At 40.8% G+C, this 21,402-nt stretch overlaps 5 protein-coding genes across 5 annotated transcripts; 2 read left to right on the top strand and 3 right to left on the bottom strand.

Moving 5' to 3' along the window:
• Positions 1–200: 200 nt before the first annotated feature.
• BO79DRAFT_230594 (WD40 domain protein) lies at positions 201–2,938 on the top strand (the record flags this gene model as incomplete). Its single annotated transcript, XM_025684107.1, has 5 exons — positions 201–222; positions 275–1,104; positions 1,158–1,761; positions 2,646–2,855; positions 2,916–2,938. The coding sequence occupies 5 exons, from the start codon at positions 201–203 to the stop codon at positions 2,936–2,938; spliced, it is 1,689 nt and encodes a 562-aa protein (XP_025537380.1).
• Positions 2,939–3,317: 379 nt separating this feature from the next.
• BO79DRAFT_177487 (putative heme/steroid binding domain protein) lies at positions 3,318–4,239 on the bottom strand (the record flags this gene model as incomplete). Its single annotated transcript, XM_025679931.1, has 2 exons — positions 3,907–4,239; positions 3,318–3,842 (listed from the first exon to the last, which is right to left on the bottom strand). Exons 1-2 carry the CDS (start codon positions 4,147–4,149, stop codon positions 3,318–3,320), a joined length of 768 nt encoding a protein of 255 aa, XP_025537379.1. The 5' UTR covers positions 4,150–4,239.
• Positions 4,240–5,139: 900 nt separating this feature from the next.
• Positions 5,140–7,399, bottom strand: BO79DRAFT_36966 (GTR/RAG family Ras-related GTP-binding protein). Its single transcript, XM_025689139.1, has 6 exons — positions 7,293–7,399; positions 7,179–7,236; positions 6,495–6,583; positions 6,341–6,442; positions 5,606–6,289; positions 5,140–5,558 (listed from the first exon to the last, which is right to left on the bottom strand). The coding sequence occupies exons 2-6, from the start codon at positions 7,182–7,184 to the stop codon at positions 5,399–5,401; spliced, it is 1,041 nt and encodes a 346-aa protein (XP_025537378.1). The 5' UTR covers positions 7,185–7,236; positions 7,293–7,399; the 3' UTR covers positions 5,140–5,398.
• A 1,335-nt stretch (positions 7,400–8,734) lies between these two features.
• Positions 8,735–10,928, top strand: BO79DRAFT_199216 (putative acid phosphatase). The gene is made up of 7 exons (XM_025681404.1): positions 8,735–8,897; positions 8,962–8,974; positions 9,038–9,072; positions 9,126–9,141; positions 9,211–9,376; positions 9,431–9,765; positions 9,861–10,928. Exons 1-7 carry the CDS (start codon positions 8,808–8,810, stop codon positions 10,757–10,759), a joined length of 1,554 nt encoding a protein of 517 aa, XP_025537377.1. The 5' UTR covers positions 8,735–8,807; the 3' UTR covers positions 10,760–10,928.
• Positions 10,929–17,633: 6,705 nt separating this feature from the next.
• On the bottom strand, positions 17,634–21,334 carry BO79DRAFT_210339 (ribonuclease Z). The gene has a single exon (XM_025682781.1). The coding sequence runs from the start codon at positions 20,867–20,869 to the stop codon at positions 17,654–17,656; it is 3,216 nt and encodes a 1,071-aa protein (XP_025537376.1). The 5' UTR covers positions 20,870–21,334; the 3' UTR covers positions 17,634–17,653.
• Between the last annotated feature and the right edge of the window lie 68 nt (positions 21,335–21,402).

Genomic DNA, 21,402 nt, shown 5'->3' with positions numbered 1-21,402 from the left:
AAGCCTTGGCGCCTTCCAATAAAGTGGGTTCAGATAAATAATGAAACCTTCAAAACAGTCCCAGGACTTCGATCCCTGGAAGCTCGTGATGAGAAACAGTGTCTAGGATGCGCATGATACCAGGAGTACATGCACGCGCCATAATTTCTGTACTGCATCTCGACGGCAGTTACTGAACCTAGCTGCAACTGAAATCAACAATGGACTCCACCGGAGCAGGGGGTACGTTTATAGCCGTTTTGGTAGCAAATTGTATCACTGATGATGAGTTTAGTCTCAAACACAATCTCTCTATCTGAGGATGGCGACTATGCCGCGCAATTGAATGGCAAAGATCTTGTCATCCATCTGGACCCGGCATCGCCTGATTTCAAAGAGGTACAGATCGTCAAGCTTAAGGAGATTGCTTCAAAGTTCTTGAAATTCTCCAGATCCAAGCCTGTTCTACCCTCAAGCACGCACTCCTACGCAGGAGTGAGTTCCCCAGGAAGACGCGTGCTTTGTTCTAGTGATTCACGGATCCTGGTCTGGCAATTGGACCCGTTGCAATTGCTCGCAGAAATCGAAAGCATTGAGCCTGGCGCTACATACGTCGACTTCGGAGGCGATGAGAACGAGGTCGTGTTCTTTCATGCCTGGAATACGAAAATCACAGTCTTCGGATTGGACTCTGGTCGAAGCCAAATCATCAAAAGTCCCAAGTTTTCGAACAGCAATGGCTTCGGTTACCGGCCCAAAACAAGGCAATTTGCTGTTCTTCTGAAGCCGGATGCAGTTGATCTATTGACAATCCACGAATTTCGATCTTACGAGCTCATAGGCCGAGCAGTCTTGCCTACAATAGACGCTCAGGGCCTCAAATGGAGTCCGGACGGGAGATGGATAGCCGTGTGGGATGCTGCGAGTGCGGGCACCAGAGTCCTCATTTTCACGGCTGATGGGCAGCTCTTCAGAACATATAGTGGCCCTTCGGGCATCGATAGTTCGCTCGACCTCGGCGTTAGAGGGATAGAGTGGAGCCCTGTTACCGGGCAACGCGGTGTGTCAGAGCTTCTGGTCGTTGGTAAGGTCGATGGGACTGTCGACATTCTCAAGACCCGAACAGTAAGATTACTTCGGATGGCTGCTCTATGTATGAACGAAGCTAATAAATCTAGTTTTCCTGTTCTGTCACACTGTCTCATGTTTTTCAGATAGAGCAGAATTCCCCCAGTGTCTGGCGGGAACGCTATGCAGCTGACGGAGACCTTGAATATGCCGAAGCATCAAGCTCCTCTGCGTTTGGTATGCCAGTCGAACCATCCGGGGCGCCTCGGGGAGTGTCGATCATGGCCTTTAGCGCCAGCGGGACTCTTCTGGGCACCGTCGATCCGACGCGACCAAACATTGTCTGGATATGGGATTTGGAGAGCACACCAGTCTTGTTGTCGGCACTAGTCCACGAACATACTGTTAGACAGGTCGTGTGGCACCATTCCAAGACGCAATTACTTATAACCACAGCGAATACCGCCTACGCTGCTGTTCGGTACTGGTCGCCGTATAGCCAGCCGTTGGTTACTCGCATCCCCGTTCCGCGAAGCGAGACCGGACGATACGAGGTGCGATGGCTGTCTTTCGATGAGGACGATGATTCGAAGTTCTGGTTTGGAACCCCAGACGACTTTGTACTTGGTCACCTTGAGAGTGTCGAAGATTCGCCACAATTCAAGGTTACCACAACCATTAATGGTAAGGTCAAGGGAAGTAGCTACGGACCAGGTACGAGCAGATGAGTTTGCCGTCGACGAGTGCTACAAAGCGCATCCATCCGGCTGAATGATCATATCTCCAGCTGGTCCTCTATACTACCTTACACCTAATGGCTTCAAAGCCGGGTATGCTTTTACGAGGGAGATTTTCATGAGGGAAGCCCTATAACGAACTGATACAATACCTGTGTACATAGCGGAAACTATACTTAATCTTAATCATGCCGTTGGGTCCTACCAATGTTTCACAGACCCTTATACTTTAGTACTGCGTACTATACCACCGAGCATACAAACAGGTGTATCCCGACCGACCAATCACATCCGGCATTGCAGCAGCCAATGCTAACCGAGCGGCACCGACAGCCCAGGGCTTAGGGTTCATCCGCACGTGACGCTGAGTCATCCCCCACTCGAATTTCGCACTTGGGCACTCAAACTTCAGACCGTTCGATCTGTTGTGCAGCTCTCCTCCGTCGAACAGCTACATCAGACAGTCAAAATGGTGAGTACCAACGCCGAGTAGCAACTCGCAGTGCAGAAAGGGGGAAGATGTATCAATGCTAATATTATTTCGCAGGCTCCTACCAGAAAGAAGTGGTCCAAGGGCAAGGGTACGCTATAATTCCCCGTTCTCCATCATCATCATCATCATCACCATTATTATTATCCCCCCCTATCGAGTTCAAGAGTCGAAGATCGCCTGTTATTGTATCGAACGAAGAGAAAGAAGAAGCACACATATACATATTCCCCGATAGCGATGGATGGATGGATATTACACACAACGCACATGATGCATGAAATGCGATCGATCGCGAACCGATACACAAAACCGAGAACAAAATGAACAGGAACATGATTTACTGACATCAATTTTTTCTCCGAATATAGTCAAGGACAAGGCCCAGCACGCCGTCGTCCTCGAGAAGCAGACCGCTGAGCGTCTCAACAAGGATGTCCAGTCCTACCGTCTGATCACTGTCGCCACTCTGGTCGACCGTCTCAAGATCAACGGCAGCTTGGCCCGCCAGGCCCTTGCTGACCTTGAGGAGAAGGGACAGATCAAGAAGGTTGTTGGTCACTCCAAGATGAACATCTACAGTACGCACCTCCTACAGTAAATATGTGTGTATGTGTGATGGAATACTGACTCTGATATAGCCCGCGCCGTCACCGCCGAGTAAACGTATGACGCTATGAATATTTTTCCTCGCGCGTCGCATTTTTCTTTGTGCAACGATATGATATCACTCGAATGAAAATTCGGAAAGTCGGGCTGGGCGATTTGATGGACATGTCAAGTTAGAATATGACTGGCTGAAATTCAACCAAAATCTGTTCCAATCACTTCCGTGTAGATGAATATTTCTAAAGGGCTGCGTAGCGAACCAGTCGAAGACTAGATACATGCACTTGTAGCGATACCAAACGTCTGGATGGATATCTTCAATCTTCACATGATATGTATCATCTAGATAACCAACGATAACACCCCCCTCCCCCCCACCAAAACCACTATCATACACTTACACCATACATACCATATATAACTAATTCTACCTACTATTTCCCCCCCTTCGCCTTCTCAACCTGCTCCCTCGTCATCCTCTGCTGCCTCGCAGCCGTACAAAGCTCCCTCTTAACGCCCTCCTCCTCCTCCCTCTTCACAACCTCCTCCAATTCCACAACCTTCCCCACCTCATAATACTTCTTATGATTCGCAAAGAACCCCATCCAATGCGCCACAGCCTTATGAATCCTCTGCTTAGCGATCCTCAAATCCTGCTCTCTCCGCACCTTCCTCTGTCCATTAGTCAACCGCTTCTCCTCCTCGGGATCATCGATCGGGATGAACATCTCCTCGACGCCGCGCATATCCGGCGTGAGATCTTCCTTGAAGCATCCCGTCACGAAGGCGCGCGTCGCATCCCGCCCCGTGAAGAAGTTGTAGTGGCCGCCGGCGCCGTAGACGAGCGGGTTCGCGGATACGTCGTAGATGGTGCCGTTGATGGAGAGGTAGATGGGTAGGGTGGGGTCTGTGCCGTTGTAGAGGGAGAGTTCGGTGGGGGTTAGGAGGAGGGGGCCTTGCTGTTGATTTTTAGTACATGTGTGTGGTGTGAGGGGGTTATGGGGATGAGGGGATGAGGCATACGATGTAGCGGACTAGGACTGGCCAGCGGGTGAACCAGGGTCGGTAGTTCCAGAGGATGGATTCGGATGAGGTCATGTAGTAGGAGAGACCGCACGAGGCGATTAGGAGTGTGGCCAGCACACGGATGATGTCTAGGATGGAGATGCCATTTTTGGGTGATGAGGATGCTGATGAGGAGGAATTGGTGGTTTTGGAGGGTTTCGATGGGGTTGGTTTTTGGCGTTGGCGGAGTTCGGAGGACATGGTTGTTACTGTATGTTGTTGTATGTGTATGTGTTGGTGGTGAGATAGTTGGTTGTAAATTACTTGTAGGCCATTGGATTGGGAGACAAGTAGAGGTAGGTATAGTAATGGGAGAAGAGGGATAGGTGGAATGGATGGATGGTTAGGTAAAAGGTAAGTAGCTGCTGCTGCTTGGCTAAGTACCCTTAGTATTTCCGCGCTCTCCGTTGGCTTGTTTCGGGAGTCGCATGGTGTGACAGGTATAGTGCTTTTATTGAAATTTAAGGGCCAGAGGTACAGCTACGGTCTTGGTTTACTTGGAGAGGTATTTGTACAGATCATAATTCTTGCATTGTTTAGATGATTATCCTGACTAAAGCATAAAGCTACTGGGTGATCAGTAGCTAGCTGCTTCTGCGCCATTTCCATTATCCTGCACACTATAAGTATGCCTTGGTCTAGTATTCCTCCTGATATCTATATCGAAGCAGATGTGCATCTAAAGTGAACCTATGACTTTAATCCAGTTAGCCAAGTTCAACTACATAAAATCTGCAGAAGCAAAGGCAAAAGGCATTCAATCTCGTCAGACATCCAAGGAAGTATTGCGCACAGAGCACGTCTAGAATGGGTTCTCGCGACGGCTAGCGTGGAAACTGCGAATGTAGGAAAAGTTTTCATCATCGAGATTGGGGAGGGAAGCTTGATTGAAGCATGTGCAATGAATTCTGTCGAACTTACCATAAAGATTGCTGATGATAATATACCTGTAGTATTGATGCTTCGAAGTTAGTACTGGCATAGCCAATCGCAAATTCTTCAATCCATTTTTGAAGTCGCAAAAGGCGTTCAAAAACCACAGCTGGTGATGACAGAAAACAAGCGAAGAAAAGAATTTCCAGATGAATTTATGTTGCGCAGGAAGAAAGTTCCGCCGGGCGGGTCTCTCACGTTCGATTTGATGCCTTGATGCCTTACTACAAGGGCTACTGCGGGTCGAATGTTTACTTGGTAGAATATCACATTATGGTATTGACTACTAACTCGGATATAATACTATCAAAGTACCAGCCTCAGACTTGATCCCATCAGAAAAGCGTGAACACTACCAGAGCTTCACATATTCTCGAGGTCGCAAGATAGAGGGCTCATCCGAGGTGTCATGCCATCCCGAACCGTGCCTCAATACTCCCTGCTAAGCCCCAAAAGAGGGACGACGAAACAGAACAAAAAACAAGACAACCTCGCCAATGCAAATGAATTCGGTATTTTACTCCTCGGTCACCACTCCGGGCTCTTCCTGGTCCTGCTCCCAGCTGCGGGAGAAGACATCATTGAGAGCTTCCTGGAAGGTACGGCAATTCATATCGATAAGGCCCTTTTTATCCTTCGACTCGGGGTTCCGAATAACAGAAACAAGACAAAGATACCTGCTATCTGTTAGTATCGTCAAAGAATGGGTAGCTCGGTCACATACTTGTTCATCTCCATGAGGTGGATCATCGTATCATCGTGCAAAACAGCGTGGCTTTCTGCCTCCTGATTCTGCTCGCCCTTGGCCTTGCGGTCGGGGTGATCCCAGGAGTACAGCTCCGAAATGTCCACAATAACGTCAATATAGTCGGAGCACATCTCATAGCAGGACATGTCGACCGGACGGGTGTCGGACGCAATGTAGATCTTGCTGAGAACGTCGAAAAGATAGGTCTTTTCAAATCCGCAATTGTTGGACAAGGTGTTGATCAGATTCTCCAACGTAGACAGGTTGGGAATGAGTTTCTGAATGACCTTACTGAAGGCCTCAAAGACGGAGTAGTCGTAGATGGAGGTCAGGTAGTAATGGACCGGAGCATTTTCGTAGCCCGCATCACTGAGCTCGTCCGAGATGAGTTGGACAATGTCCTGGAAAGTGTCGGTGCGGTATTCATCGGTGATACCGTCGACCTTGTGAATAAAGACCTCGATGTTGATGTTCGGATAGTACTGCTGAACGGTTAAGATCGTGCGATTGAGACGCGCCACCGATTCCATGTAATCGTCTTGAGCGTCAATGACCCAAACCAGAGCGCCCAAACTTCCGAAGATGCTTTCCAGATCGAAAGACGGCTCCAGGTACTCCAGCTGACCAGGAAAATCCCAGACCTGAAAGTCCATGAACGAGCTGTTTGCCTGTGTCAGTGCAGTATGGATGGTAGAGAACCTGCGTACTCACTGGATTGAATCCTTCTGGATCCGGGTCGTCGATTCCAGGAAAAGGGTCTCGTTGGGTGGCATTTTGTGAAAGACCACGCTAGCGATCGATGACTTGCCGCTCCTAGGTAATGTTAGAATATAGTACGGGACCAGCTACGGTAGGGACAGCTTACCGACGCAGGCCCATGAGCATCAGACGAGGCTTAGCATCCTGGGGTTTATTGGCCGACTCAGCGGACTGCTCCATAGATTGGGTAGTTCCCTGTAGAAGATTCTCAAGCATTAGCTGGGCATCAGACTTGGGGGCTGCAGTATTCTCGCTTGGGGTCTGTTTGGATGCGCTCCCCCAGCCAGGTTCGATCCGACGAGGTAGCTCCATGATGACCAAGCGCGTAAGGAGCTTTCTGCAAAGACAACAAAAACAGCAGAGAAAAGAATGCCCATGAGCTATCTAGTCCTCTCCAACAACATGAGGTGAAAGCGTGAATACAGGTCACGTGCCCCGAGCTCGAATGTGATGAGAACGTGAAAAAACACCTGGGACTCGCCGGGCGTGTTTGACACGTGCATAGACTCGTACAAAACAGAATTGATTGCTCTGGGTGTATCCGAGCACAGAGAACAACTCATTTCTTGTTGAGCCGGTCGGACGTTGAAGGGCATCTGCATCTGCAGATAGCTCATACAACACAGAGTACTTTTTACACGCAGGCAACAGCAACAACATAAAGCAGAGCCAATCTGGGCCAAGCAGTCCAGCACAACACTCAAAAAGACACCTCATTGATTCCCACAGCTCGACAGACGGTGCAGGCTCATCTGCAGATAAGATAGAGGGGCATTGGAAGAATCCTTACATCCATGGCTTCAGACTCGGTTCAATCCTTGTGCTATTTCAGAAGCGATGCTTTCCACCTAAGTAATCAGCTCAGCGAGTGCAACTACATCCAAAGAACTTGGCAGAGACTTACCACAAGTTCAATGTCTCAGACGACACGATGATATGAGATGAGAAGAGGGACGTGTTTGAAGAGATCGAGTTCCAGCAAAGTGAAGCCAAACGAGAGACAGTGAAGTATGAAACGCAGTGTTTGCAATCTCCGCACCAGAACCCCGGAAAGATGATCGACGGAGCAACCAGGATATGGGCAGAGTGACTGGAAGGTGGCTTGTTGCACAGGAACGGATGGGAATAAGAAAGGCTCAGCAGTGTGTGAAGTGCATGGCTGGCAAATGATCACTCAAGCGAAAGAGGAAGGGAGTCACGGGATGAGAGGCTCAATACGTTCTCTCTCGCGATAATCAGACCAAATAGGATGTATAGGTGGGTAGGCACGGGGCAGAACAGGCTGGATTGGAGGGCTTGCACAGGGACTTGGAGGAGATGTGATGCTAAGAACACATACAGATGGTGCAATGGGGAGTGGCTTATACTCAACAGAAGTCTCAATGCCTGACAGTGCGTTCCTGGATTGCCAATCACAGTGGATGGGAAGTGGAGGACAGTGAAAGAGATGCGGTGCGTCCAATGCGATAAGCGCGGGAGGTGCGGCTTGGCACGGAGAGATGCTGCTCTCCGCCTTTGGTGCGTGATCCTTTCCGCATTCCTCCAACCAACTACCGGGGCAGTTATCTATTTCATGCTACAGAGTACAGATGAATAGCTGTCAAGTTTGCAGCTGTGATAGCGACGCAAATGGCTTCATGCCGGGATACAATACAAGGTAATCTTACAACATGTGGTAATTTGCACAGAACTGATACCATGACAATGCGGTGCACATATTGGGCGGCCGATCTTGAGGGCAACCACGAATCTGACAATAGAATTCAATGGCGGCATTGACAGAGGGCCATTATTTATTTGACCCATAAGAAGGGTTCAAGAGGTGTATGGTTACGGAGACTTGATCGGGAAATAAGTGCGGTCAATATATGCAGTTGGCGTGCATGAACAACCTGTCAACCACACCTATCTAAACTACGAGGATGATGGAGAAGACCACCTCTGGAAGTTGACTCAATTACTACGGAGTAGTAGATTGTATTCAATCTTGTTGAGATGGTTGGGCATATTGGGCATAATTGTTCACGGATTGTGTATACAATACTTACACTTGATTACTCGGGATATAGAGTTAGTAACCAGTTAGGACTCCAATGATTAGTGAAACAGTCAAAAGGACCCTGATCAACAAGCGTTCACCCGAGGAACTTACTCGTAAATTAAAGCAGGCACAGCAAATGGAATGAATGGAGAAAATCCCCGCGAAAAACCATCGAAACGGCCTCGGGCTTCAAGGCCGCCTGTTCATTGGCTCCCCTCGGCCAGACCGCCTGCTGGCGTCATCACCGCCTGTCCGGCCGTTGCGCCCATTGTCTTTCATTCATTTATTAGTCTGCCAGGCTCGCTCTTTACCTTGCCCCTTGTCATTGACGCCGTCTCTCAAGTCCTGCCAGGTGCTTCACTGCGGACTGCCTTTCCAATGACAACTCTGGTCCCCCGTGAGCCTTACTCCCAGGAGGAGCTGGACCGGCTCTATCCTCGGAACTTGAAACTCCAATTGGTGCAAGTGGTAAGTGCCGGCAAATCAACCCCCCCGATTGCCCATGCAGGACGCTGGCTAATGCATGGTTCAGTTTCTCCGTCATGGTAAGGAGGATATACATATTACAATTTTGCTTCAATATTCCTGATCTAACGTCTGCTCTTTAGGAGAACGAACGCCCGTCTCTTCGCGTTTCCAGAATGTATGCGGTCAACTCCTCCCCCAGCTTATCTCCACCAGGCTAACATTGTTTAGGCAGGACTCGCTCCATGTAATTCGTCCTTCCACCTTGACGCATACATTTGACCGGCCCCTCACTGACTTCTTTACTTCTGCAAAGACTGGCCGTACTGTAATGTTGCGCGACAGATGATTCAAATGGCCGCCAGCAACAAAGACCTCACATCGTGGAACGGGTTCGAATGGAGGAGGAAGACGGAGGCTTTTGGCGACAAAGACCAATCTGTGGTTGCAGTGGGAGCAACTGGTGATATAGAAGGCATCTGGCAAGTTGGACTTCAGCGATAAACTTTCAGGGAGTCCTGCTGACTGAGTCCCAGCCAACACGGTGAGCTGACAGACAAAGGACGGGAGACCACCTTTGCCCTAGGCCAGCGTCTGCGGCACTTGTATGTCGACCAGCTGGGTTTCATGCCCAAGGTCAAGTCCGATACCGAGGATATGTATCTTCGTGCCACTCCCATTCCCCGTGCCCTCGAGTCCCTCCAGCAAGCTTTCTGGGGCATGTATCCCGCCAGTGCCCGCACCCAGGACTTTCCACCCCCGGTGATCGTTGCACGCGCTGTGTCAGAGGAGACTCTCTTCCCGAATGAAGGAAACTGCCGCCGCTTCAGGCAGCTTGCTAGGCTCTTTGCGAACAAAGCAGCACTCAAATGTACGTCCTCTACTCAGATCCCCCAGTCCAATGCACTCCGTCATACCATAGTAGCTGCCAAGCATTCAACCACTAACAATCTAACTATTTTACAGGGAACACCTCTGATGAAATGGACTACATCAACAAGCGCATTTCCAAGTGGATGCCGGAAAGCTCCCCCCGAGTCGCAGTAGACGGCCACCCTCAACTGTGCGGAATCAACGACACCATCAACGCTACCGATGCCCACGGCCCCGCAACCAAGCTCCCCTCCGAATTCTACGACCGCAAACTCAGAGACTACATCGACCAGATCTCCGTCGACGAATGGTTCACCGGCTACACCGAGAGCAACGAATACCGCAAACTCGGCATTGGCGCTCTCCTCGGCGATGTCGTCGACCGCATGGTCAGCACCGCCGTTGACGGCGGCTGGCGCAGCGAGTCCTCTGCCTCCGGCTCCTCCCCAATCAACGGCAAGGCCATCAAATTCGCCATGAGCGGCTGCCACGACACCACCCTCGCCGCTATCCTCACCAGCACGGGCGCCTTCGACGGGAAATGGCCCCCCTTCACCTCTTCCGTAGCCATCGAGCTCTTCTCCAAAGCCGAACAAGACCAAGCACGCGCGGCATCCACATCTGGCGACGCAACCCAAAAGAAGGGTCTCTTCTCCTTCCTAACTGGCTCTTCCTCCTCCAGCACGCCTAACACCCCCCAACCCTCCGAAACAGCCCGTGTCCCTCTGTCCTCTCTCCCTGAATCATCCAAAGAATCCCTCCGCTCCCACTACGTCCGCATTAGATACAACGACCGTCCTGTCCGGATCCCCGGCTGCGCTGCTAAGGCCGAGAACCATCTCCCTGGTGACGAGAGCTTCTGTACGCTGGAAGCGTTCAAGGAGATCGTGGACAAGTTCACCCCCAATGACTGGAGGTCCGAGTGTCTGCAGAATCTCGGTGAGGGGTTGTATGGTAAGAATGATGCGGAGAAGTCGGTGGCTGGGTTCTAGAGCCTACGATGGTTGATCTGCGTGTGTGTATGCGAGGTTGCTTTACTCTGTATCTAGTTCTTTTCCTTTCTTTCTTTTGCTCTTCTTGACCACCATTCTGAGATGGGGAAATTGGTTGATCTGGTCTAAATAGATATACATATTTTACTACTATGGTCTATTGGAAGACATAATACATATGCAGCATTGGGCTGCTTTGCTTTTTGAGCTGTAGTATCCAATTCAATTCAATTCATATTCTTATACCTGATCGAGCCTGCTAAGTAAGATGCTAGCTATGCAGGTGCTTCACTGTTTAAAATGGGAATATGGTTTTGAATACTGTTAAATCTCTTAAACTTATAGTTAATACTTAAAATAATATATGCTGTGACATAGGAAAGTCATTACTATAGTTAAATATAATTAAATATAATAAAAGTAACATAAAGCAAAGTAAAAAGATAAATTAGTATTATAACTGGCTGGTTAGTTATTTATAAGCTATTATTACTTTATTCTTTATTTATATTCTGCTTTTAATATACTTATTCTTTTTAATATATATATCCTTTCCTATTAACTCACATGGAGTGTGTATAGAGTTTTTTATTTAATATTTTTAATATTTATTTTTATAGTCTGGAAATCTATATATTCCTAGCCTGAGTCAGATTTTAATTTAAGATTAAATTTAATTTAATTAAACTGCCCGAGTAAGTCTGTTTATAATATAAATTTAGTAATATAATAAATTACCTGCAGGTTTAATATAAATAAATTATATTTAATAATCTTATTCCCCAGGTCTGTGTATACAGTAATCTTATTAAATATTTAATTATATAGTCTTATAAAGTAGAAGCAGGCTAGAAGAATATACTTAAAAATTTATAATTTTTTTTTATAATTATATTAGTTACTCTTCTGTATCTTAATCTTATAAAGAAAATATATAAAATTAATTCTCTGTATATATATCTGTATTATTATAAATATATATATTTTAGATAAGCTCTTATAGAGCTTTACTATTTTTCTACTGGAAGTCTTGACCAGGTATTTAATAAATATAATTATATATTTTATTTTTTACTATTTAATTTATTTATTATTAAATTTATTATAAATAGTCTTTTTAGCAGTAGATATAAACTAGATTATTTATTATTTTAATTTAATTCTGTATTCTGCCATCTGCTTTATCTTAAAATCTATAATTTTATTTTTTTTAATCTTTATGTATACAGGGATTTAGTAAATTATAAAATTTATATTTTATAGAGCTCTGAATCTTTTATAAATAATTTTTATATATAATTATTTGGAAAGATAGCCAGGGACTTTTATTATCTAGATTACAGCTTAATTATTAATAAAAATATATATATTAAAACTATCTCTCAGCAGGATATCTCCTGTAAAAAAAAGAATTATCTTAATTTTTTTTAATTTAATTATATATATGCTTGAATCTACTTCAGTATCTAAATATATATTTTAAATTTATCTGGTATAGATATTAATTACAAAGATTCTAATATCTTTATAATAGCTGCTGTTATTTGTATAGAAAATAACTAAGATTAACTTAATATAACAGATCTGGTTGTATTTAGTAAGTATAATCTTATAAAATTAAATATTATATTAAATATATTTTTTTTAAAAAAATAAAATAAATATAATATAAGTCTCTTATATCTTCTCCTGCTGTAAAGTAATAGGAGTAAATATTATATTTTTTATTTATTTAAGAATTTTAAGCAGATTTATACTCTCTAATTTAAACTTATTTTTCTAATATTTATATATTAAGTCATGAGATTAAGTAATCTCTAGCCCTATTTAAATCTGTATAATAATTTTCTTAATTATCTGTTATATAAGTTATCTTATAAATAATAAATAGAATTTAATATTAAATATAATTACAGCCATGCTTTTAAAGACTCTACTAATTAAAATAATTATATATTTTTAAATTTTAATAAATTCTATTTTTATACAGATCTATTCTTTAACTAGAATCTATTAACTGGCTGGATTATATTATATAATAATTTTATATAATAGCTGCAGGATCATGACTATATAATAAACCTGTTATATAAAAGTAACAAAAATATTCTAAATAAAGTCTATAATATTTCAGAGAATTTTAAGGCTCCTACTAATCTTGGCTACAGTTTTAATATAATAAATATTAAATAAAAAGATCTTATCAAGTTAGATATTAAGATATTAAACTAACTCTAAGAATTATATAATAATTAGCTCTAATTCTAAGATAATAAAAACTATAATTGGTAGATAATTATAATCTTTCTATTTATAGTATTTTTATATATTAATAACTTCTGGTAGTTTGTCCGGCTTATTTAAATTAAAATTAAAAATATATAGATTTCTAAAATAGATAAGTTTAAATTTATCCAGGATAAATTTAGATGTGTAGTATTATAATTATATATTAATTTTTATAAAAATTTTTTCCAGCAGCTGTTTATTAATAATATAATTTCTTAAAATTACTAAAATAACTGTATTATTTATCTAATTAAATATTTATATTTTTTTTTTAGGATAAAATTTAAAACAGATTCAGAGAAGAGAAGTATTAAATAATAAAAATAAAATAAATAAAATAAATAATTCCTGAAGAATATTATTTAATATTAATAATAATTTACTTAGATATTTCTATATTTTAAATTAGATTATATAATTATACAGAAATACTGCTACTTATAGAATAAAATAGTTTAGTTTTATTTATTAGAGATTATATAAAAAATATATATGTAATATGTAGTTATATATTTTTAATATATTTAATAATAATAAATTAATAATATAATTCCTTCTCCAGATATTATAGATTCTATTTAGAATTATTTAAATTATATAATTAATAAAAATATCTTTACAGTCTTCTAGATATTTATAAAAAAATAAACTGTAGTTTTTTACTATCTATATAATATATATAATAATAATTAATTCCAGTATTTTATTCAGAGTATTAAACAGTATTATAAATTTATATAATTTAAATAAATAAAAGTCTCAGAAACCCTCCTTACAGAAAATTACTATAATTAATCTTTAAAAATATTTAGAATTATATCTGATCTACACGCAGGTATTAAAGATTATAATAAATATATTAATAAATATTTTTTTATTCACCAGTACATGCTATATATAATTAAAAATAATATTAATACTGGATATCTTATCTATTAAAATATATTTAATAATATTCTATATCTTCTAACTCATAATTAGAAGAAATTTAATAATTTTAGACTTTCTGGCTATATTAATATCAGATAAATTAATTTTAAAAGACTCCGGAAAAAAGATATACTAAAAGATTTTAATCTTTTATTTTATAATTTTTATATTACTAGACAGACTTTATAAAATTAAAATAATATTATTATTTTTATTTTTATTCCAGATCTAGTAAAAGATTTATTAGATATTATAAAATTTTTTTTTAGTAGTTTTATATATAATATCTTAATAGACTCTTTATATTATTTACTTAATAATCTTTATTTTTTTATTTTTTATTATTATATATTTTTTTTATTTCTTATTTATTTATTTTTTTTTATATATATATCTTGCCTTTCTTATTATTTTAATTATATTATAATATTCTAGAATAAAGCTAGGATTAGCCTACTTACTAAATTTAATTTATAAAATTAATTCTGTAATAGTATATTATATTATTTTTATAAAATAATTTATAATAATATTAATTTAAGTAGAAGTAAAATTTTTATTTATATATTATTATAATTTTCTTTCTAGGTTTATCTTCATAAACTTATATATTTTTTTTATATTTATAATTTTCTAATTTCTTCTTAGAGTCAGTCTCGCTAATAATATATCTAGATTAATAATTATAATTATTAAAAGATAATTAAAATTAGTATAGACAGCTGGTATAATTTTATAAATAATTATATAATTTATAAACTTAGAAATACTAAAAATTAAATTAATAATAATTTATTATCTTATATATTTTTAAATAATAGTATCTAGTTTAAATCAGAGATCTAGATTAATATTATCTGTAAGAATTAATAAAAAATCTATTTTAAAATTAGATTTAGCAGCTTTTCTATTTTATATAAAATAGTAAAGATTAAAATTATCCAGTATAAACTAGTCTTTATCTTATAATTAATTCTTATCAGATAATATTAAATTTATTATAATAATTATAGCTGTCTTGTTATTATTATTATATATATTTAATAAATATAAGATTCAGCTACAGTTACTGCAGAAATAAAATTCTTATATATTATATAAATATTCTATATATTATTATTTACTTTTATTAATTTTATTAAATATAAATATATATACCTGTATCCTGCCGTCCACGGTAACTGTTAAATATAATAATTAATAATTTCAAGCTGGATTATATATAGTATCTGAAAAAGAATTTTTTTAGAATTTCTGAATAATAATAATATCTGCTATAAGAACTTAAAGATTTTATAAAAAATATATTATTACTTAATCTTTTAATTTATTTATATTATATTAAATAATTTATAAAAAATCTTTATTTATTAAGCATGGCAAGAGTGTTTCTTAAATTATAGTATTTTATAAATTATTTATTATTTAAAAAGGTCTCCAGCTGGAGTATCTTTATATAATATTATTTTTTTAAATATATTATTATATTAGATTTATAACTGCTACTGGATATTTTATTTAATAATAATATTAATAAAATATATTTTACCTGTCTTAATTAAAGCTGGAATATTTATTATAAAATATTTAAATTATTATTATATTATTTTATTACCGGCTGTGTATTCTCCAGCTGTATATTAAAATCTTTAAAAGTCTATATAGAAGCTAGAAGCTTAAAATTATTGAAAATATTAATATAAAGAATTTTTTTTATATATACAGACATAATGCTGCTTATTCTTATAATTTATAATTTAATATATTATATAATTAATATAGTTTAATTAAATTAGAAATTAAATTATAAGAATACAGGCTCTGTAACTTCTTTTATTATTAAAAATTCTATATTAATATCTATAATTTAAATATTTTTTTTATATTTTTTTTTTTTTTTTCTTTTTTTTTTTCTTTTTCTGATCTTACTTATTATTTTTATTATTTTATATATTTTTACAGGTATTAGATTTATATTATATTTAATTCTTTTAGTAGAGGGTGCGGCAGCGCTTCTAAGACTATTATTTTTAGAAATATTATTTTATATTATTAGCTTATTTATTAATACTGTTCTTATTAATAAGAAAGCTGTTTAAAATTAAGAAAAAATAAAATAATATTAATTAAATAATTTTTCAGCTAGTTTAATTAAAATCTATTATATTTTTTTTTATAAGCCGGGCAGTACTTATTTCCTATATAATATATATTTTTATAATTAGTATATCTCAGTTCTTTCAGAATTTTTATTTATTAATACAGATATTTATAAATTTAATAATATTCTATATAGTACATACAGGTAGATTTATTTAAATAAATATTTTCTATATAATTATACTATTGATAATTATAATATTAATATATTTATATTATTTAATTATATTTAATTATAATCAGAAGTTCTGAGTCCTATAAAATCCTATATTTAATTATTATATTTATAATAATTAAAAAAATAAACTTAATAACCAGAGCTGATAACTTCTTTTTTTAAAAATTCTAAAAAAAAATTACTAGCTAGCTTATATATAAAATCTAGATCTTATTATTTTAATAGAATATATTATTTATTAATAAAATCTTAATAATTTTCTTTAACCATATTATATTTATTAATTTAATTTATATATTATAAACTATTATGCTCTAAATCAGAGTATAAATAATTATATTTTTTTAAAATTTATAAATCTATATAAAATATAAATAGGTAGTCTCTGCTTCTATAATAAAATAAAGATTAAGATTTAAATTACTTAATTTAAATTATTATATTATAATAAATTTTATAATAGTCAGAAAAGAAAAGATCTTAGTCTAGTAGACTTAAATATATATTTTTTTAATTTTTATAAGAATATTTTTTAAAAATATCTAGTAATATCTGGCTATGCTATCCAGATTATTAAGTTTTATAATAATTTAAATTTTTTTTATCAGCTTCAAGAATAATATATTTATTAATATAAATCTTAATTATATTAAAATAACCAGCAGCATATTTTTTTAAGTAATAATATTAATTTAATTACAGATATTAGTAAAGGAAGAGAAGATTAATAAATTTTTTAATATAATTTTTAATAAATAAAGATATTTTTCTATACTCTAATATAATATTTTAATTTCTATATAAAGAGTTTTATATTTCTGCTACTAGAACTATTCTAGAAGATTCTTTAAAAGATTAACCAAGAATTTTTATATATTCTTAATATAATTAATAATTAATTTTAATACTTAAGAGTTTTTATTTTCTTTCAGATATTTTAGTAGTATATTTATATTATATTATAAATCTAAAACATATTTCTAAGGATATTCTGATTTTCTTATAAATATAATTAAACTGGATTAATTAATTACTTTTAATATTATTATCAAGATAACTAATTGATATTGGTATCAATTGATAGTAATAAAAGTAATGAGAAACTTATCAAAAGATGAGGCCTGTAGGGCCTTGGGTGGCAGCATGATTTCAAAAATTTGATTCCTGCGCAAGTTGTTGTTTTTTCTACTTTTGAGCTGTAGTAATCTATTCAAAACCAATATGCTTGACCGTAGTCAAGCACCAATAAGAATAATAATACATCATGATGGCATGTTCGAAAGTTATATACTCTAATATGATAGTATTATCTCATATCTCCTACACTCTACTTACTCCTACTGCTCATCTTTACCAGCAGCAGCAGCAGCAGCAGCACTACCCTTCCGCTTCCTAGCATAATGCTCCTTCTTAATGCGCTCACCCTCACTATCACTCCCGCTCGTGCTCCACCCACTCTCACTCTCACTCGCACTCCAAATCGACTTCGACTTAACATCTGCCCCCTCTACCTTCTCAACCTCCATCTCCTCAGCAGCAACAGGAATCTGCTTATGTTTCTCCTGCTTCTGCTTCTTCGCCTTCTGCCTATTCTGCGCGATCTGCTTAGCAGCCTCTTTCCTCTGCTCGGCCTTCTCCTCGCCCGCGCGTTCCTGGAGATCGAACAACTTCTCGACGGCAGGCGCATACGCCTGAGCGATTGGCATATCGCGGACGCGAATACGCATGTAATCGAAGGCGGCGACGATAGGGACGGTGATCTTAGGACGGCTGGTGACCTTGATGTCGCCGAACATTTGGTTACGGGTGTTGTTGTTTTGTTGGGGCTCGTCGTCCGGGACGTCGAGGCCGACTTGGCCGACGTGGTTGCTGGGTTCAGCGGCGGGTTTGTTGTTGGCTGTGCGAGAGGCAGGGGCTTCTTCGACTCGGGCGAGCTTTTGGTAGCGTTGGCTGAAGTGCGTGAGGAGAATGGCGCGGGCGTTCATGAGACGGCCGACTTCGAGGGCTTCGGAGAGGGTGGAGTGTTTCTTGGCGATGGCGGATACGGCCATGTCGTCTTGGAAGGTGGCTTCGTGGATTAGGACGGTGGAGTTGCGGCCGATGGTGGCGAAGCCGGCGGAGGGACGGCAGTCGCCGGAGAAGGAGATCTTGAAGCCGTCGGGGAAGACGAGGGATACGGCCATGGCGCCGCGGCAGTGGGAGACGCGGGTGGTGAGGAGGTCGGAGAGGCCGGTGGCGGAGCGGAGGAGCGGAGCGAGGGGGGAGGATTGGTCGTGGAAACTGAGGCTGGTGGTCGAGGGTCTGGTGGCTTCGAGTTGGTGGCCGGGGTAGGAGCCGTCGGCGCGGCAGTGACGGTAGACGAATTGGGTGCGGATGTTGCCTTGGTGGAGGTAGGGGGAGGCGCTCAAGGGAATCACCTTGCCGAAGCCGTAGTTCTCGACAGCGGCGTATTCCTCTAGCCAGCCTGTCATCATCTGTTCGGAGACAACGAACAGTCGCTTTTCCTGCAGGATCTTGGACATGTCCATCTCTACCTCGTCTGTCTGGGGGATTCCGTCGGGGTAGTTCTCCTGGAACCAGGCTTTGATGACAGAAGCGGTGCCGAGATGGTGGTCCGCGTGAAGGTGACTGATCCAGATCATCCGCAGATTCTGCAAGACTTCACGCAGCTTCTCGGGGGCGAAGACACGCTTCAGCTGACCAAGGGTGTTCTCACCGCAGTCGAGCAGGTAGTATCCGTATCCAGGCACGTTGAGAAGAGTAGCGGAGACGTTGCGGTACTTGGATGGAGCGGAGGATCCAGTGCCCAGGGTGATAATCTCCACATTGGCTCCTGGGAGATCCTTTTGAAAGCTCTCAAGCTTTTTCGTGAAGGCCTCCTTCTTGACACGCTTGCGGATGGTGCTCAAGCGCTGTTCGATGGCCCAAGGCATCTGGCGCTGCACCTGTGCGGGCTCGAAATGCGGCTCCACTTCAGAGAAATTGAGCGCAAACTTGGGCTCCATGTCAATGATGACACCGGGCGCCACAGGTTTCAGGGCAACGGCTTTCGGTTCTGTGGCAGGCTCTGCGGTTCTAGTGCCGGGCTGCGGGAGGGACACATTGTCATGAACAAGGGTCGGGTAGTTGTCAGGCCTCAGCAAGCCCATCCGTGTGGTCGAGGTTGCGATGCTCTTCATAGACAAGTAGTTGGGACAATAGTCCGAACTGGACACGGTATGTTCGCACTCGGGGAATCTTGCAACAAACTCGTGGAGCCGTGGATGATCACCCACTCCAGGACCCAAAATCCACAGGAAGGTCTGCAGGCCTGTAGTAACGGCGGGGGAGTTCCACTCGGGCCGATTTACCAGATCATCGACGTGTGCTGGGGTAGGCAAATCGATAATTGCCAATCCCTTACCCAGTCGGGATGGGCCCAGAACCATGTCAGGAGTAACGGTCTTGCCATCTTGCGACGTCACGCTCTCTCCCTTGGTCAACTTGGCATAGTCTGGTCCCTTGCGAACATTCAGCTCCTGAGCCTTCTTCGGGTCGAACTTTCCCCGGACATCGTGGTTCCGGATGATATAGGAAACGGACTCCTGACACCAGGTAGTATGAGGGATCTTCTCAACGGCTGCACCGGGCCACGGTTGGCGTACGAGGACCGTGATATCAGGGAGTGGCTCATTGCTTCCGGGGGCAGGTCCCTTGTACTGCTCAAGGTCTTTGGTGACGGGGTTACGAACGAACATCGCGGCCGGCATCTTCACATCCGCCAACTTGGTCTCGTGCAGAGCATCCAGTCTCCAGTTCGAGTTGAACATGTCCGTGATCACAGACTGCCTAATGACTTGGTCCCGGGTTCGCGCATCAATAGGCTCTGACGTATTGTTGCTCTCTTCGAACTCGTCGAGGCTCCGCTTCCTGGGGCTCATTGAGCGTACCTGCGACGTCGCTTGCAGGTGCGGGACGGGGGAAGACCTGATAGGCATAGCCCAGACCTTGATGTTGCTGTCCGACCATGTAGGCTGTTCGCAAGGATCCTCCGCTCCGAGGCGATCGGGTTTCGACATGCCCTCCGAATCATATTCGCGCGTGAACACCGGTGTACCCTTGCGAAAGACGAATCTCCGTGCGGTGGCTAGAGTGTGTGTGAGGTTTCTACCTCCGTGGATTGTCAGAGTTCCTCGTTGCGGTACCAATTGTCCGTCGTGAGCCGCGTATGACATTCCATGCTCCTTTTTGGCAGCCGCATTAGCCTGTCCACTTTCTTTAATGCGTTCCTCTTTCTCCCGCGCAAGAAGTTCCAAAGCGTTATTCGAGCTGGCTATCCCGTCAGCCAACGTAAGAATAACACCGATCAGTCCTCCAGTGTTGCCCCATTGTATCTGGCCGGTGAGGAAGACGTCGGTCAGATAGGTTATTTTGATACCACGCTCCGTACATGCGCGCTGAGTGCCCTCCGACAGTTGACCGAAGAAATAACGCTTGTCCGGGAAGTGAAGAAGGACCGTCGTGCCTGGGGTATCGGCCGTGGGCGTGGTCAGGACCTCGTAGTAGAACTTCATTGGGGGATTGCCCGTCGGTGGCGTCGGCGGAGGACCGAAACCTGATGTCTGAAAAGACTTGGGATTGTAGAGGAGGAAATTCTGTCCGCGTCGAAAAGGTAGTCGAGGGGCAGGCAGTAGATAAGTGCCCGGTTCCACTGGCTGGCCAATCTGAGATTTTTTCGATGACGCTGACGGCCCACGCTTCTGAGCAAAATCGCGCTTCTGGGACAAAGCCTTTTTATGAGAGCCGCGAGAATGTCGAGGGATCGAAGTTCGGAGGAGGACTGGCGAGGGACGTCTGGGAGCGACGGCAACTCCGCGAAAAACACTGGCGAGTAGCGCCGCGGACCGCAAAAGGGAAGCCAACTTGATGGGAAAGGGAGATGCAGTTGGGCTTAGATAAATGCGAGCAGTGTCAACGGTCCGTCATCTCATAGGAATCAGAGTCAAAAGCAAGATAAAAGAGATGGTGGGAGATGAGAGGTTGTCAATTAAGTTGGATGAGTCGCAGAGCTTCTCCGCCCGGCAACTTTTTCTCGGGCCTGACAATC

The sequence above is a fragment of the Aspergillus costaricaensis genome (assembly GCF_003184835.1).
Source record: "Aspergillus costaricaensis CBS 115574 unplaced genomic scaffold BO79scaffold_25, whole genome shotgun sequence".
In the NCBI taxonomy this organism is placed as follows: Eukaryota; Fungi; Ascomycota; class Eurotiomycetes; order Eurotiales; family Aspergillaceae; genus Aspergillus; species Aspergillus costaricensis.
This window is presented reverse-complemented; position numbering and strand designations above follow the sequence as displayed.